Source organism: Equus quagga, chromosome 1 (assembly GCF_021613505.1).
Source record: "Equus quagga isolate Etosha38 chromosome 1, UCLA_HA_Equagga_1.0, whole genome shotgun sequence".
Lineage (NCBI taxonomy): Eukaryota > Metazoa > Chordata > Mammalia > Perissodactyla > Equidae > Equus > Equus quagga.
The window spans coordinates 111,673,176-111,688,976 of record NC_060267.1 but is presented as its reverse complement, the minus strand read 5'-3'; the positions used below and the strand labels follow the sequence as shown (position 1 = coordinate 111,688,976).

Below are 15,801 nucleotides of genomic sequence, written 5' to 3'. Positions count from 1 at the left end.
CTTCGCGATCTAGCCCCTGACTCTATCTTCTGGTTCAACTCCTGCTGCTACCCTGCATACTCCATGCTCCAACCATATCCAAAGGATTTGCAATTATCCAAACAAGCTTGAGCCCCTTGTATATGCTTCAGCTTCTCTTAATGTTCCCTGTCTTGACCACCTTGTGATTTCATGGTCATTCTTCAAGACTCCACTTGAACAACAAAGGTTCTCTCATTTCCCCTGGCCAACTGTGTTAAGTGCTTCTCTTTACCTTAATATCTTAACATTCCTGTTATACTCTCATCTCAATGTATTATAAACTTTGAATTTTAATTTGCCATCCTCACTAAGGTATGTTTCTTGAGGGCCGGCTATTTATTTTTCATGTTTGTGTCACCAGTGTCTAAATGTGCCTGACACATAGACCCTTAATAAGTACTGAATTAATTAACAGAAATAGAAGCTTACATTGTTATGGATAGACAAAACCTTAGAGGTCTCCTTGTCCAACTTTTTCTGTAACATGATGTGTATTCCAGAGGGAGTCCACAAGTTGATTGTAAATGGTACCAGAGGAACTATTAAAAATATTTAATAGTTATATATTGATTTGAATTGCATTCGAAAAAAATACAGCTATCAAATGAAAACCAGGATTTTATGAATGTTAGTATGCATGACATGGCTAGGTTTTTCTTTAAGAAAGACCACGGAAAGGAAAATATTAATATATAATAATGGTCTATATCTCTGGCGAAAGTAACTGAAATTGGGGAAGCAGTCTTGGTCCAGGCTCTCCTTTGCATTTGAGGATGCTGAGGCCCGTGAAGCATAAATGACCTGTCCAAGATCAAACAGTTTGCTATGTAGAACTGAACAGTCACCTGGCTCTCCTGAATCTTAGTCAAGTCAGGTGACTCTCCTTTTGCCTTTCTCTTTCATTTTCATAATCCAGTGACTAAGACTCAGGTTCATCTATGACAAATGCTAATTAAGAAGGATGTGTGTTAAAGGAATCACTGGCTATGAAAACGTGGTGCTTAAACTTAAGTAGTGTTAGGTTAGTTCCCTTTCACCTACCCCCAAATTTAGACGCCAAAGACTTTGGACAAGTCTCTTCACCACCGTGTTCATCACCACCCGCCCCCCCCCAGCCGTTAATCATGGCTTCTCTATAAAAAGAGGATTTGGATCATAATCACTAAGAGCTATAATATAACCATGGATGCTTTGCACCTTGTAATGCCAGTATCTAGAAGTTTGTCCTGATGCAGCTGATAGAGTGATAACTTTTTCCATACTCATCCTCAGAACCCACCAAACCACCAGCCAGCATCTTTGCCAGAAGTCTTTCTGCAACAGACATTGAAGTTTTCTGGGCATCCCCGATAGAGAAGAATAGAGGACGGATACAAGGTTATGAGGTAAGCAAGAGATATGAGCCTTGAGTCTGGGAAAGAGTCCCTAGGTCTCAGTGACACTTTCAAAACACACTCTGATGCGAAAAAGACCTGGATTCCCATTTAGAAGCATTTGTTTTAGGGAACAATTGCTTCTAGGGGAGCATTAATGGAAGCACAGAACATTCCACTGTGAGATTACCCTTTTCTGTGGTATGCTCCAGAGATGTTTTTTAAAATAGATGGAGGTATAAGCATTTATGAGATAGTTGGCAAAATGAGCTTTAACTTCTGAAATGCCTGGGATTCCTTGGGCTCAAAACAAAGGTGGGAAAAAAGGGAGAAGTAGCCAGCAGTGGTTGCGCCAATTTACATCTCACAATGAAGCTAAGAACAAAAAGGGGCCCTTCTTACTGTGGATAATTTCTCAGAGCATACAAAGCTCTTGGTTCTGAAAGCTCTGCTTGTGAATTAGAATAGAAAATTAACTCAATCATAAGAATCTGTATTTAAAAAAATTACCTGATGACATTGGAAATATCCCCAATAGTTATGATTTTCGAGGTCTTCCTTTTTATTTTCTCAGGTTAAATACTGGAGACATGATGACAAGGAAGAAAATGCCAGAAAAATACGAACAATCGGAAATCAGACATCAACAAAAATCACCAACTTAAAAGGCAGTGCACTATATCATTTAGCTGTCAAGGCGTATAATACTGCTGGGACAGGCCCCTCCAGTGCAACGGTCAACGTGACAACCAGAAAGCCACGTAAGAACAACCTTGCTCAAAAATATTTTAGGGATTCATTAAACATATCCCAAGTTCATTCCGCATCCCCACCTCCCAATGATCATTTGCATACTAATTGGTATCATTATGTGGATTCAAATTTACCTTAGCATTTTAACTGAAGCTTTCTGAATACCATACAAAATTCATTGCTCCAGAGGACAGAAAGATAAATGTTTTTCTCCTTACTGGGAAAGGCTACTTCTTTTAGCTATAAATGTTAGGCGACCAACTGAATCTTTTTCCATTTGCAGTGCTGTATCTCGTCATATTTTAGTGACCTTGAAGACACATATTAGTGCAATAGTCCATTAAATTGCCTCTACTCTCGAATTGTAGTAAGGAGATATTCCTCAGAATCCATTGAGACTTAATAATCTGTGACTTCGTATATCTTAATTTTTTTATAGCACCAAGTCAACCCCCCGGAAACATCATATGGAATTCATCGGACTCCAAAATTATCCTGAATTGGGATCAAGTGAAGGCCCTGGATAATGAGTCGGAAGTAAAAGGATACAAAGTGGGTAATTTCTTTTTTGCAAATGCTGTTAATGGGGACAGTCTCTTCCAATGAATCATATGAACCGTGTTCTCCTTTTCTCTGATGATACTCTCACAGCCTCTTTAGGAATCTCTGTCCTCAAAGTGGTCTGGTCTGAGTTTTATAAATGGTCCCTGGCAATGGGCCAGGATTTAGAGAATTGCCTAAACTTTGGGTTCAGACAGAGTCAATCTGATATGGTTAGACCCTGTGGTGGGGACTCTGAAAAATCCTGAAGAACCACATTTTTAACGTGTCTACTGTCGGTTTTGTTTTGTTCTTGTCTTGGTTGTATTCTTTTAATCAACAACTTCTCAGTATTACTAACGGTTAATCATTTTTGTTCATATTCCTATTGTTAGGGAGATGCGTATATAGAAAAAGAAGCAGAGATTTTTTAGAAAATTCCTTTGCCTGATTCTATAAATGTTAGCCAGACTTTAAAGAGCTAGAAATGAAAATGTATGTAGCCTTGGTGCCCCAGTTAAAATGGGTTATAAATATCTTGGGGTTTTTTACTTTTAAACGACGTTTGAGGCAATCAGTGCAGGTCAAATGAAGGTGGTCTGCAGGCTGACTTAAGCCCATGGGCTGTGACGTTTTTGCACAGCGATGTTGAGAGTAGCAGATTGGCAGTGCTGTCAAGCACTAGTTAAAGAACATGGACCGTTGGGAAGTAGTTGGTAAAGCCAGAGCTGGAATTGGGAGTTGACATAGTCATTAGTAAAGCCTTGGGCGATGTGATTAGAGAAGGATTCGGAAAACCTTCCTTTTCATGGACTGTTTTTCCTTCACCTGAATGGCATAGTGACTTGTATTCTGCCAGCAGAGAAACATTCCCTAAAAACTAATTTGCAGACCTTTCACTGAGTCCTTTTTTAAAGGCAACCTCTTCTGGAAGGGTCTTAAAGTATACAGTCATGCATTGCTTAGTGATGGGGGATACATTCTGAGAAATGCGTCGTCAGGTGATATCGTCATTGTATAAACACTATAGAGTATACTTACACACACCTAGAGTGTCTAGCCTACTGCACATCTAGGCTACATGGCAACAGTCTGATGGAACCACCCTCGTATAAGCAGTCCATTGTTGACTTAAACGTCATTATGTGGCGAATGACTGGATAACATAAAGAAACGGGAGACCTATGTTTTGGTCCTCTATTGGCTATGTGACTTTAGGTAGATCACTTAATATCTCTGGGACTGCATTTTTCTTTTATTAAAGGAGAAATTTTATTTTCTAGTATCTTCATTTTCCTCTGAGCCTTTGCATCTCTGTTCCATCTCCTTGGGACTGTACCCCTTACTTCCACATTCTTAACCAGCCACTCATCTTTCAGTTCTGAGCTTAGAAGCCTTCCCTGATGGCCAGAGCTCTCTCTGTTGGCCATATTTTTTAAATGGCCTTTAAACCTTCCATCCTCTTGGGTAATTGTAATTGGCTGATGCCTTATTGTGAATCCCCATACTGTGGACCTCAAGAGAACAGTGGCTGAATTTCACCCTGATTTCTCCAGCCAAGCATACATTCAGTCTGGTTGTCCTAGAAAGGAGGTCTCATTTCCTGAACTCCTAAATCGTTAGCCTCTTAGTGTGAAATAATGTCAGTTTATCTGATCAGTTTTATACAGGACAAGAGAGACTGGAAGATGAAAGAGGGAGGAGTCCACTAAAATGAGGAAAAGAAAGAAGGCAAGAGCAAAGACAGACATTTGCAACTTTGCAGTTCTATCCCAGGCTAACATGACAGGACCTTAATCACCACAGGAAAGAAATGCAGATGTGATGTGGCCCAAATTGACTTAACCAAACCAAGAGAGACAGTGAAAAAACCGAGAAATTGTCCCTCCCAGCTTGCAGTTTCACCCACTAGAACAGATTAAAAAAGCACAATAAAAGTGCAGAAAGCTTTAAGAGTCCCTGAGAAGGGGCACGAGTTTCGTGAGAGAAGCTTTAACTAGATTTTAAGCTCATGTTCAAGCTGGTGCTGAAATAAAATCGAAGGGCAGGGAGCTACCTAAACTGTTTCAGGCAGCCAGGCAAAATGTTAGCTCAGCAAGAGATCCTAGAGATCATCTAGGCAAAGCCCTTCATTTTACGGATGCGAAAACCGAAGCCTGTTGAGTTGAGTGACTTGGAGTGCCCACAGCTTTCACAGAGGCAGAGATCTGTATGCAAGCTGAAGTTTGCTTCAGTGAACTGGGTTCAAAAGATTATAGGCATGTTTTAGGAAAAAAATTGAGGAACAAGTATTATTTAGTTGCCATTTCTTTGTACTCCTGTCCGCATTCAGAAACTCTCATATGAGCTTGTCTTGGTCACACCTTTCCAAGAAGGCCCTTCTTATATTTTTTACCACAACAGACACTTTGGCAGACCTCTCGGAGATTTACTTGAGCAGCATAGAATCAGGCAGGGTGTGGTGGAATAAAGCAGGGCAAGACAAACTTGGGGCATTCACCTCCCAGAAAAGACCTGCTGGGCCTGGCATAGGATGGGGGGAAATTTTTATTTCCATAGAACAGGAATAAAACATTGGAACAAATGATAAGCAGAGAGCTTGGAATCTTTCCATATCAGAGCAGCAGATCAGATGATATAATCTATTTAAGCCATGGATTTAGACATTTTTTCCAAGTATGGTTTTTCATGTTGGTTCACTGTATCCTGTAGATCTAGATTATTATGAAAAATATAGTGGCACCTCCAAGTTGGGAATTTTGTATCTAAGGAAGCATCAGTGATGGATGGGTGTCAAGTGTGTGAAATGCTGCAGAAACTACATGTGTGACGGTAGAGAAAAGAGAAGGAGGAACAAGGTTAGACCAGATGGTAGGAAAGGGCTCTTTCTGAATTCTTCTTGATTTCCGACTCAAGAACCCTTCTCTTTAGGGCTGGGATTGGAGGAGCCAGAGTCCCCACAGCCCCAGTTAGATCCCAAGGAATCTCACTGTAACTGGCTCTAGATACTGAATTGCTATGTATACCATGTAAATGTTTGGAGATGTATAATTTTTTTAATTACGCATATGATTTGTGTGTGTGCATTTATTTTTGCATTTTTACCTAAATTGTCTAAGTTCATGGGATTTCTGCTTAGGTAAACAGTCTTAATAAGAAGTTGACTTTAGGAAGTTTGAGACCCAGAATATTCTGTCAGCACAAATCCTTAAGCTACTTTGTGACACTCAAGCTAACAAGAGAACATACAGTTTTAGTATCACAAGCCAAACTGCCTACCAAGCCAGGCAGGTTACATAAATGGGTTAAGTTGACTCGGTCCTTTCAACAAATATTGTAAATATATGTGCCAAGCACTGTTGTAATTTATTTTAACTTTGTAATAGCCCATGAAGTAGGTACAGTTATTAGCCCCAATTTTATAGATGAAGAACTCATGGCACAGAGTTTAGTAACTTGCCTACCTCACATAACTAGTCTATTTTGTCCCAGCTTTATGAGATATAATTGACATATAACATTGTATACAAGTTTAAGGTGCACGATTCGTTGATTTGATACATTTACATATTACAAAATGATTACCACCATGGCCTTAGCTAACACCTCCATCCCATCACATAATCACCATTTCTTTTTTATGGTGAGAATATTTAAGATCTATTCTCTTAGGAACATTCAAGCATATGATATAGTATTATCAACGTAACTAGTGTATTGAAGACCTGGGATCTGAATCAGGCAGTATGGATCCAGAGTCCCACCTTTTAGCCACTCAGCTATTCTGTCTACCAGCAATAAACAAATATATCAAGTAGTAATAAAGTACTACCAAGAAAAATAACTCATAGTGAGGGGAGTAGACAGTTCCGTGGAAAAGACAGGAGAGACATTATTTTATACAAAGGCCAGGGAAAGCCTCTTACAAGAGGTGACATTTCAGTTGGGCTTTGACAGAAAGGAGGGAGTGAGATAGGCAGTTCTCTGGGAAAGAGTGTTCCAAGCACAGCAAACAGGATGTGCAAATGTCCTGAGGTGGGCACATGGACACAATAGACAGTGTTGGAGACTGTGACAGACTGCAGAATTTGTGACTGTCCAGAATAGGCAGTGGCTTCTCCAGCCAATTGCTGCCAGAAAGGAATGTAGACCAGCATGGCCACATCTTCCAGTTTTTCAGTAGAACTCAAACTTTTTCACCTATAATTCCTTCATTTTTAATTGGTGACATGTAACTCAAAAAAAAGTAAACACCATAAGGACCAAGCAGTTAACATATGCAGGCCAAATATGACCCATGGGCCATCAGTTTTCTCCTGTCTAACCCCCTTATTTTGCATTTATGAAGACATAGATCAGAGAGGGGAAGGAACTTGCCCATAAGCACACAGGTATGGCCATCCAATATTAGTCAAGAATACGGCCTGTGGACCCAGACTGCCTAGGTTTGAATGCTCGGTCCACAACTTGCTGGCCCCTGGGCAAATTGCTTAACTTCTACAGTCTCAGATTCCTCATCTTTGCAATCAAAATAACAAGAGTGCCTACCTCAAGAGGTAATCCATGTTAGCATTTAGAAAATACAGTGTTTAAACACCTAGTAAGGGTTCAACAGTGTTTGATGCCATTATCGTCATGCCCATGAACCCATTCTTTCTCCTTGTCTTCTATCCTGGGTTGTATGAAATGCAAGCTCAGCCTTCAAGTCAGTCAGCTGAACGAGTGTTTGGTGTAAATAAAGGTTTTATAGGCCTTTATTTAGGTTCCACTGCAGTCGGTAATATTACAAGACTGATAAGCAGTGCTGATAAAAGGGCTGCTTTTTTGTGGAAGTGTTTCTTTTGGATTTATATTTGAAACTAGTTGAATTCTCTGCACTCTGGCAAGGACCAGAGGTAAATCAAAGAAGCAATTTATTCCTCAAAGCCAGATGTGCCCTTGCATCCCATCAGCCAGCCCATGTTCCTGAAGGGCTGTGATGAGATGCTTTGACACTCACTCCTGAATGTGCCTGAGGATTTATTTGAGCCTGATCGTTAGTGAGGGGATGCTGAGTTTGATACAACTGATGCTCCAAAAAAGGAAGGGGGAATGCTTATGAATCTTTCCACCTTAAGGAAATTGTGTTTTCCACCTTGTATTAGAGAGACATAAATTAAGGTGATGAAATGCCAGGGAACAAATGGGATCTAAACCATTTTAAGGGAATTTTATGAATTTCACTTGTGTTTGGTTTTTCTTGCAATAGAAGAGTGACCTTCTGTCTCTAACCTCAGCAGATCAGATTTATAGTGGGCCTTAGGGAAGGAGGAACTAATCTTGTAGTTCTCCAAGTGTAGTCCCTGGACCAGCTGCAATGGCATTATCTGGGAACCTGTTAGAAATGCAGATTTTCAAGTCCCAGCCCAGACATACCAAATCAGAAACTCTGGGTGGGGGCCAGCAAGCTGTTTTAACAAGCCCTCCAGGGGCTTCTGATGCATGCTCAGCTTTGAGAATGCCTGATCTAACCCATGATCCCCAGCCCACATTAACATCACCTGAAGATCTGGTTTTAAACAGTCGCATAGCCTGGACCCTGCCTCTACAGAGTCTGACGCAGGGGGGCTGCAGACCGGTTTCTCAGCCTCCTCACTGCTGCCTCTTCAAGCTGGATAATTCTCTGTTGTGGGGCCTGTCCTCTGCATTGTGACATCCTTGGCTCTAGCTACTATGCCAGTAGCTCCTGTTGTAATAACCAAAAGTGTCTGTGGACATTGCTAAATGCTCCCTGGGGGGCAAAATTGCTCCTCTACCCCTCCCAGCCTTGTTGAGAACCACTGGACTACAGCAGTAGTATTTTCACAAGCTCCTAAGTCCTTCTAACACACAGCCAGGACTGAGAACCACTGATGTCACCCAACCCTATCTTTCCTATTGTCAGGGGAAACTGGAGCTGGTGGGTTATAGAGGTTTAAGAGTACAGGTTTAGGAATCCTCATCCTGCCACTTACCGGCTCTGTGACATCTCTGAGCCTTAGTTTCCTCATCTGTAGAAAGGATTAATACCTGTCTTCTCGGATTGCTGTGATGATTAAACATGGTGATGTCGATAAAATGCCTAGCTCATAGCAAACATCAGAGAGTATTTGTGGGATAGTTATCATCACAATTATTGTTGTATCCAGAAAGGTGGATGCACTTTTCCAGGCTTTTATATTTTGTTCCTCATTGGAGTTGATGATGATCAGCATAGGCACTACCAGGCAGGTGAATGTGTTTTCACGAGACCTAGTTGGCCACCTCATCAAATGAGCCTCTAACCCAGACTCAGAGCCAGTGGCGGCCAAGAAGGGAAACAAAAGTGCGTGAGGGGACTGCTAAAGCTGCAGACACTTCTAGAGTGACTGCGATTTCCACATAACATCCCCTATTTTGTATGTAGCTCAAAAGGGATTCCCAGTGGTAGGAAAAAGGGAGTTATTGCCCTTGCCTTTCAAAGATCCTCTCCCCGTGCTGGAATGCCCTCTCTCCAAAGGATCCACGATAATAGTAGCTTATCCTGCCCTGTGCTTCTAACTTTTGCCAAGTATGCTTCCATCTCTTGTTCCCTTTGAGCTCTCGTAGATACTATTTCTTACATGCTTCCTTTAGAGCCAGGCCTTTCCCTATATTCAGTCCTTGTGCAATCTTGAGAACACCCCAGAAAGGTGGGTATTATTATCCCCATTTACAGATGAGAGAAATGAGGCTCAGAGAGGTGAGGTAAGTGGACCATGGTCACACAGTGGCCAAGTCTATTCTGATGCCAAAGCCCCTCATGTGTAACTGAGCTCTATACATCCTCAAAGAGGTATTAATTTTTTCAGGTGTGCTAGCTGAGCCTTCCAGAGGTTATGTGAGGCCACACAGCGTGTTGGTAGACTCATGCTACCCCCCAGCCCCATGCTGCAGTATCCTTTAAACTCTTTCCTCATGATGAAATGGCAGCTGCAGACATGGCCCTTGCTATAAATGAGCCTCCCAAATGCATGTGGGCAGCCTGACAACCTTGGTGGCCCTGCATTTCACTCGTGCCCAGAGGTGGAAACAAAGGAAGGCTCCATCTCTGGGGCCTTTGTGAGGACAGCAGGTGACACCTGTTCTTTCTGTGTTGGCAGGTCTTGTACAGATGGAACAGACAAAGCAGCACATCTGTCATTGAAACAAATAAAACATCGGTGGAGCTTTCTTTGCCTTTTGATGAAGATTATATAATAGAAATTAAGCCATTCAGTGATGGAGGAGACGGCAGCAGCAGTGAACAAATTCGAATTCCAAAGATATCAAGTAAGAATGCCTTTTTTTCCCTCTCCCTTCTCCCTGCCTAACTTATCTTATAAGCCTTCGCAATGAGTCAGAGCTTCAATGAAATTAAGCCCACAAAGAAAGACTTCTAATAAAAATGGACCATACCACCCCCTTCCTCAGACAACTGGTGTTTGCTGATCACAGGCATTTCATGCAAAAGACAGTTGGCCAGTTTAATCTGTTCCAATCAAAAATTAGATTAAAGCAGCCCCAAATCGGTCACACAGGTTTTTCCATGTGGCCCCATGTGGTTGGCGTCTACAATAACCCCCAAATTACAGCTTAGCAAGTTAAAAGCATGCCTCAGTCAGGAGGAACAAGCAAAAGAGTACTTTAAAGTGCTTTGGCAATTTGTCTCTAGTGAAACGATGTAATTCAATGTCTTTGGCTAAAAGTATTTTGAACTTGACACTATTTATTTTGAATGTGTGTGTGTAACATATGTACATAAATGCATATGTCTATATATAGTCAAGATTATTTGTTTTTAAAGATTGTTGAATAGTTTTGAGAGTATTCTTTTTTGAGCAAATATATTCATTCCTACTTTTCAAATCCTATGTTTGCAAATATCTCAGCACATTTTTTTTTTTGTCATTGTTGTGTGACTTCATTTATTTGAAGGAAAAAAAAACAGAATAGCCAAATCCATAAACAGAAATCAGATTAGTGACTGGCTGGTGGTGCGAATTGTTGTTTGATGGTTACTGACTTTCCATTTAGGGTGATGAAAAAGTTCTGGAACTAGATAATGGTACTGGTTGTACAAAATTGGAGCCACTGAATTGCACACTTTAATTTAAATGGTAACCTTTATGTTATGTATATTTTACCACGATAAAAAAAAATTGTAGTTAGATATCTAAGTGTCAATTTTCATTGGCCTTTGGATTTAACAGTCTGGAGATAAGCGATTCAGTGAAGACTGGAGATATAAATTTTCAAGCCCTCAGTGGAGAGATGATATTACAAATCATGGGCAAAATCCTTACTGCAGAGTCCTGAGTTTCAGCCCCTCTGCCAAGTGTCCATCGCATTATTTTTCAGATGAGGAAAGAGGTTAGTGTGTCTTGCTGATGTCAAGTTAGAATAAAGCATCCACTAAGCAGTTTTAGTTGCGTCTATAACATTCGGATGCCTCAAATCAGAAGAGAAAATGTTCATTGGTCCTTTCACCCTTCTTCTGAATAAGCATTTGTTAATATTAACGAACAGAACAGGACTTCAGATGGGAAAACCAAGGCTGCAGCAAGCTATGCTCTGAACTCAGGAGTAGTTTGCCAGTTTCCAGATGAAGTTTCTATTTATTACACCTTTTTTGCATACAAAGACTAACAGCATTTTTGTCTTATAAGAAACTGGGGAGAATCGAATTCTACACCTCGTTAAACCAAGGGCTCTAACTTCTGTTGAAAGGGAACCAGATTTATGGTGAGATGTGGAACTAATCTCAAGGCCACAAAAACAAAACAAGATTGGGGTTTGTTTTGAGGTTAGTTTATCTCACTTTGTTAAAATCTCACTTCACACTTTCTTATCATTGCAAGGATTATAATTTTTTTTTTAGGGTGACTGAGATTCTTGGTTTAATTGCTTAGAAAAACAAAGTTTAAGCAATTATCTTGGTATAACTAGCAGATAACAAGGATGTAACTTTGAGCAAAACATGATCTTTTCCTCAAGAGATTTTTCCATTTTTTTGGTCAAAGATCTGACAATCTTGAAGAAACCTCAAATGACAGTTGCTAACCTCTTAGTATGAAAAATGTAAGACCTATAAGAGAAAGTTTTTAAAGGATTGAGATTATTTTGGGGGGTCTGGGGGTGTACATAAACAGACATGGGATCAGATCCCAATTCAGCTGTTTACTAGCTAGGCGAACTCGGACAAGTTCTCTTACTTCCCTAGGCCCCAATTTCCTCATCTGGGAAATGGTATAGCAACAATACCAGATATTCTTAGGGTTTTTGTGAGAATTGTGTCATACTGCTCGGTGCCCAGCACAAAGGTAGAGTTCAAAAGGGAGTAGCAATTTTTATTTGGGTGCATCATTGATACATCATATTTTAATAACATTACCAGTAATATTGAAGATTCTTCTTGTGTTAGATGTGGACATCCTCATTCTACAAATGCTTAAATGGAGGTCCAGAGATGTCCCATAGCCTACTCCCACATTCATAGCTAGGAAGTCATGAAACTGACATTAAAAAGTCGTTAGGAAGGGGCTGGCCCCGTGGCCGAGTGGTTCAGTTCGCGTGCTCTGCTGCAGGTGTCCCAGTGTTTCATTGGTTCGAATCCTGGGCGCGAATATGGCACTGCTCATGAAACCACACTGAGGCAGCATCCCACATGCCACAACTAGAAGGACCCACAACGAAGAATGTACAACTATATACCGGGGGGCTTTGGGGAGAAAAAGGAAAAAAATAAAATCTTTTAAAAAAAAAAAGTGGTTAGGAAATGGTCATTTCCAGTAGAATCCAGCCAGTTCTGCTGTTTCCAAAAGCCCTGTGGCCTTGCTTTCCAGGGTGAGGCGATGTTGAGTGAATTTATTTTCTCTTTGCAGATGCCTATGCAAGAGGAGCCGGGCCTTCCACTTCAAATGCATGCACGCTGTCAGCCATCAGCACCATCGTGATCTCCCTCACAGCTAGGTCCAGTTTATGACGAAAGTCATCTAAAGGACTTACTGTTTATAATATAAGCAACATTTAGCTAGTTGTTTTGGAGACACCCAGTACTAAGTAATATTGTTGTTCAAGTACATCTTATTACTGGAAAAAAAAAATGTTTTTTGCTTCTTTAGGAATGGCATTATACAGTACTTCCTCAAAGCAAATCTAGCTTTGTCTGAAGTTTCTTTGGAAACTCTGCAATGCACTGAAGACATCTGTAATATGATGTTACCAAAGCAGTTTACATATGTCCTTATATGCATATTTTTTATTATATATTTAGTGTTTTATAGAATTTTTTAAAGTTAACATGAAATGTAGATATTAATTTTTTTCCTCTGCTGTAAAATGCTATGGGCAACACGATCATACAATTATTATTTGAAAATATTTCCTTTAGAGACAGAATTTGAAACTCATCTTGGTAAATAAATTGCAAATGACTTGTACAGTTTTACAAGGATCTAGTGCAGAGCAGCTGAAGGCTTGGTCTGTAACTCAAGGCTGCTGTCTGTAAATGACTCTTCAGATGGTTAACGCATTGCATCAAGTCCTTTTGACACGTACACTTTGTTTCCCAACCTGTTGTCAATTTTGTTTGACCCAACTTGAGATGGTTTCAGGAATGGCTGCAATCTCAAAACCTAAACTCACTGCCCAAGAGGTACCTTGTGCAATACTCCCATCCCTGAATTTAGCGGTGTACGGTAAGACTTTCTTTTCACACCACTAAGTTAGCATCGTCTTTGTAGTAGCATTATCTTAGACATTAAATTTGAAGTTAAATATCCTGTAGTAACATAGAGCAAAAGTTACTATACTCAACCCAGTCTTTCAAAGGATAAAAGATAATTTTACTATCTTTAAATGTATCTGTTTTGAATGTACATTTTTAAAAAAGGTAATTCTCTGTTGATGGATTCATAATTTCTTTATATATAATATGTGTATCTCTTTAATAATAGAGCCCTTCTTTTGAATCAAAATCATGTACGGAGTTTGGCAGATTTCTCCTATTTCAGCAAATAGTTGCTGCAAAGAATTTTTTCATGATTCTATAAAAGATCTTTAGGAAAATTGTATGGTATCTTGATGATTCTCCTGTTTTGCAATAGTAGCCTAGTTGCTTTATAAGCTTTACCTTCTAAGTCTTAAAACCACACATTGGAAAATGACAATATCAACAAAACCGTATTCTTATGAAAAGAACTATTTGTTATAATGGGGGAGGTTTTGTAAGTTGACACTAGTGGAACAGTGCATATAAAAGGCAAAGAAATTTTCTATAACAATTTTCACATGTAAACACGCTACCACCTTTTCTTCTTTCTGAGAGAGCTCAAATTTGCCTGTAATTTGTCGTTTTCGCTTACAAATAATATAAGTTAAATTTCAACCTTCTAGCTATATTTATCCAATAAAGTCATAATCAGGATTCCACGTGTGTAAAAACTAGAGTGGTAACCAGAAAAAATATTGTCAGTATTTCAAGCTGTGTTCCTTTCTTAGTTTGATATGGTTACATCTATGTTAAAACAAAATTTAAAATCACACGCAAAAAAATCAACAAAATAATAAAATGAATGAAAAAGAAATGACACCCCAGGTAGTTCCCAACCCCAGTGTAAATGATATTTACCAGTGATCCAGCATATGTAATCTTTTTTTAAAGGTATTGTTAATAAATATTCTGTCATTTGTAAAGATACTTGTCTTTTGGGAGCATTTTTCCTGCCTGCCTGTCAGGGAATTTGTTAGCTCACCCTTGTGCTAGTTGTAATTTGAGATCATAGAGGGACTCAAAAGTCTCTGGCCAGGATCCAAAGCTAGATGCCCCTGAGCTATTCCTTTGGAACTGATAGCCCTGAATACACCATTTCAAATCCTCTTTGGAAGTAGAGAGGGTTGAAATCCACAAATAAATGTCCTGAAGATCAAACGTGAATATTTTCTCTTGATTAGCTAAATCTTTTGTACACTTAACCTAAGGATATCTTTTGTTTGAAGGTTTCCCCACCCGTGCTGCTAAAAGGATAAAATGTAAACCTGAGCATTTAAGGCCCTTCTTAATCTAATAACTCAACTTTGTACCCAGCCATACTGAGCCCTCACTGGCCCCTGAACACTGCTTGCTTTTGGTCTCACCTCTGTGCCTTTTGGTCACATGGCTGCCCCTCCCTGAAATACCCTCCTCACTCTTCTTTCTCACCCAAATCCTAACTGTCCTAGGGTGGCTCCAGCCCCAGCTCGTCTGTGAAGCCTTCCCACACCCAGTCCTTTGTGATGTTCTGCCTCTGAATTAGCTGCAAGCCCTGTCGGTACCACTCATTTAGTAATTAATCAGGTACGACTTTTGGAAATCTCTTGTACTGTTATCTTGCATTTTAACTTAACTCCTGTATTGTTACTGAATTTTCCTTGTATGTATGCCTTGTCTTCCCAACTAGATTGTAAGCTCCTTGAGGGCAGGGACTTCGGTCTTATCTTCCATGTACTCTTCATAGTGCCTAGCACAGTGCCTTGCAATAAATAATCATTGATTAATTGATTGAAGGGGTCTTTGAAGTAGCATTTTGCATCAGTTGCCTGCCTGTGTGCCATAGTGAACCAACCAGGGAAGACTGTGTCACTGCTTCTGTGAGGTCATGGAAAACGTTAGAAGGCCTGGCTTCTAATTTTATGCCTTGGAAAAGTCCTTTAATCTCTCAGCTTCATGATCTGGTAAATGAGACCCTAGCTGAGTCTGACTGAGCTGAAAGTATTTTAGAAAGTGCCTCAGAGGCACCTTCACCCAAAAGTGTCTGATTTGTTGGCTTCCATGGTTGTTGCAGGTTGCGTTCACTGGTTGCGAGCAACAGAAACAACTCTGCTAACTTGAGCGGACAAAAAGGAAGGACACAGATTAGACCACATGAGCCAAGGAAACACTAAATGGCCAAGCCTTGGTGAGAATCAGAACCAGGCCACTCTGAGGATCCACACTGTGGGAACTTTGGAAAGTCTTTTCAGGGTGCTGTTGAGGGGATGAATCAGCTCTGTTTCCAATTTTAATGCCACTTTGTTCAATATCTAAATTCCTAGAAGAATCTGATCAGTATAATTTGTG

General features: G+C 40.1%; 1 protein-coding gene across 4 annotated transcripts in view; it reads left to right on the top strand.

The window, feature by feature from the left end:
• Positions 1 to 15,173, top strand: part of CNTN4 (contactin 4) — an 870,265-nt gene extending 855,092 nt beyond the window's left edge. For all 4 annotated transcript variants that reach the window (XM_046652823.1, XM_046652828.1, XM_046652821.1 and 1 more), the window contains 5 exons: positions 1,294 to 1,406; positions 1,969 to 2,155; positions 2,587 to 2,699; positions 9,827 to 9,995; positions 12,587 to 15,173. In XM_046652823.1, the coding sequence (XP_046508779.1) occupies positions 1,294 to 1,406; positions 1,969 to 2,155; positions 2,587 to 2,699; positions 9,827 to 9,995; positions 12,587 to 12,687 (683 nt within the window). In that variant the 3' untranslated portion in view covers positions 12,688 to 15,173. The remainder of the gene's footprint in view (positions 1 to 1,293; positions 1,407 to 1,968; positions 2,156 to 2,586; positions 2,700 to 9,826; positions 9,996 to 12,586) is intronic.
• The last annotated feature ends 628 nt before the right edge of the window (positions 15,174 to 15,801 follow it).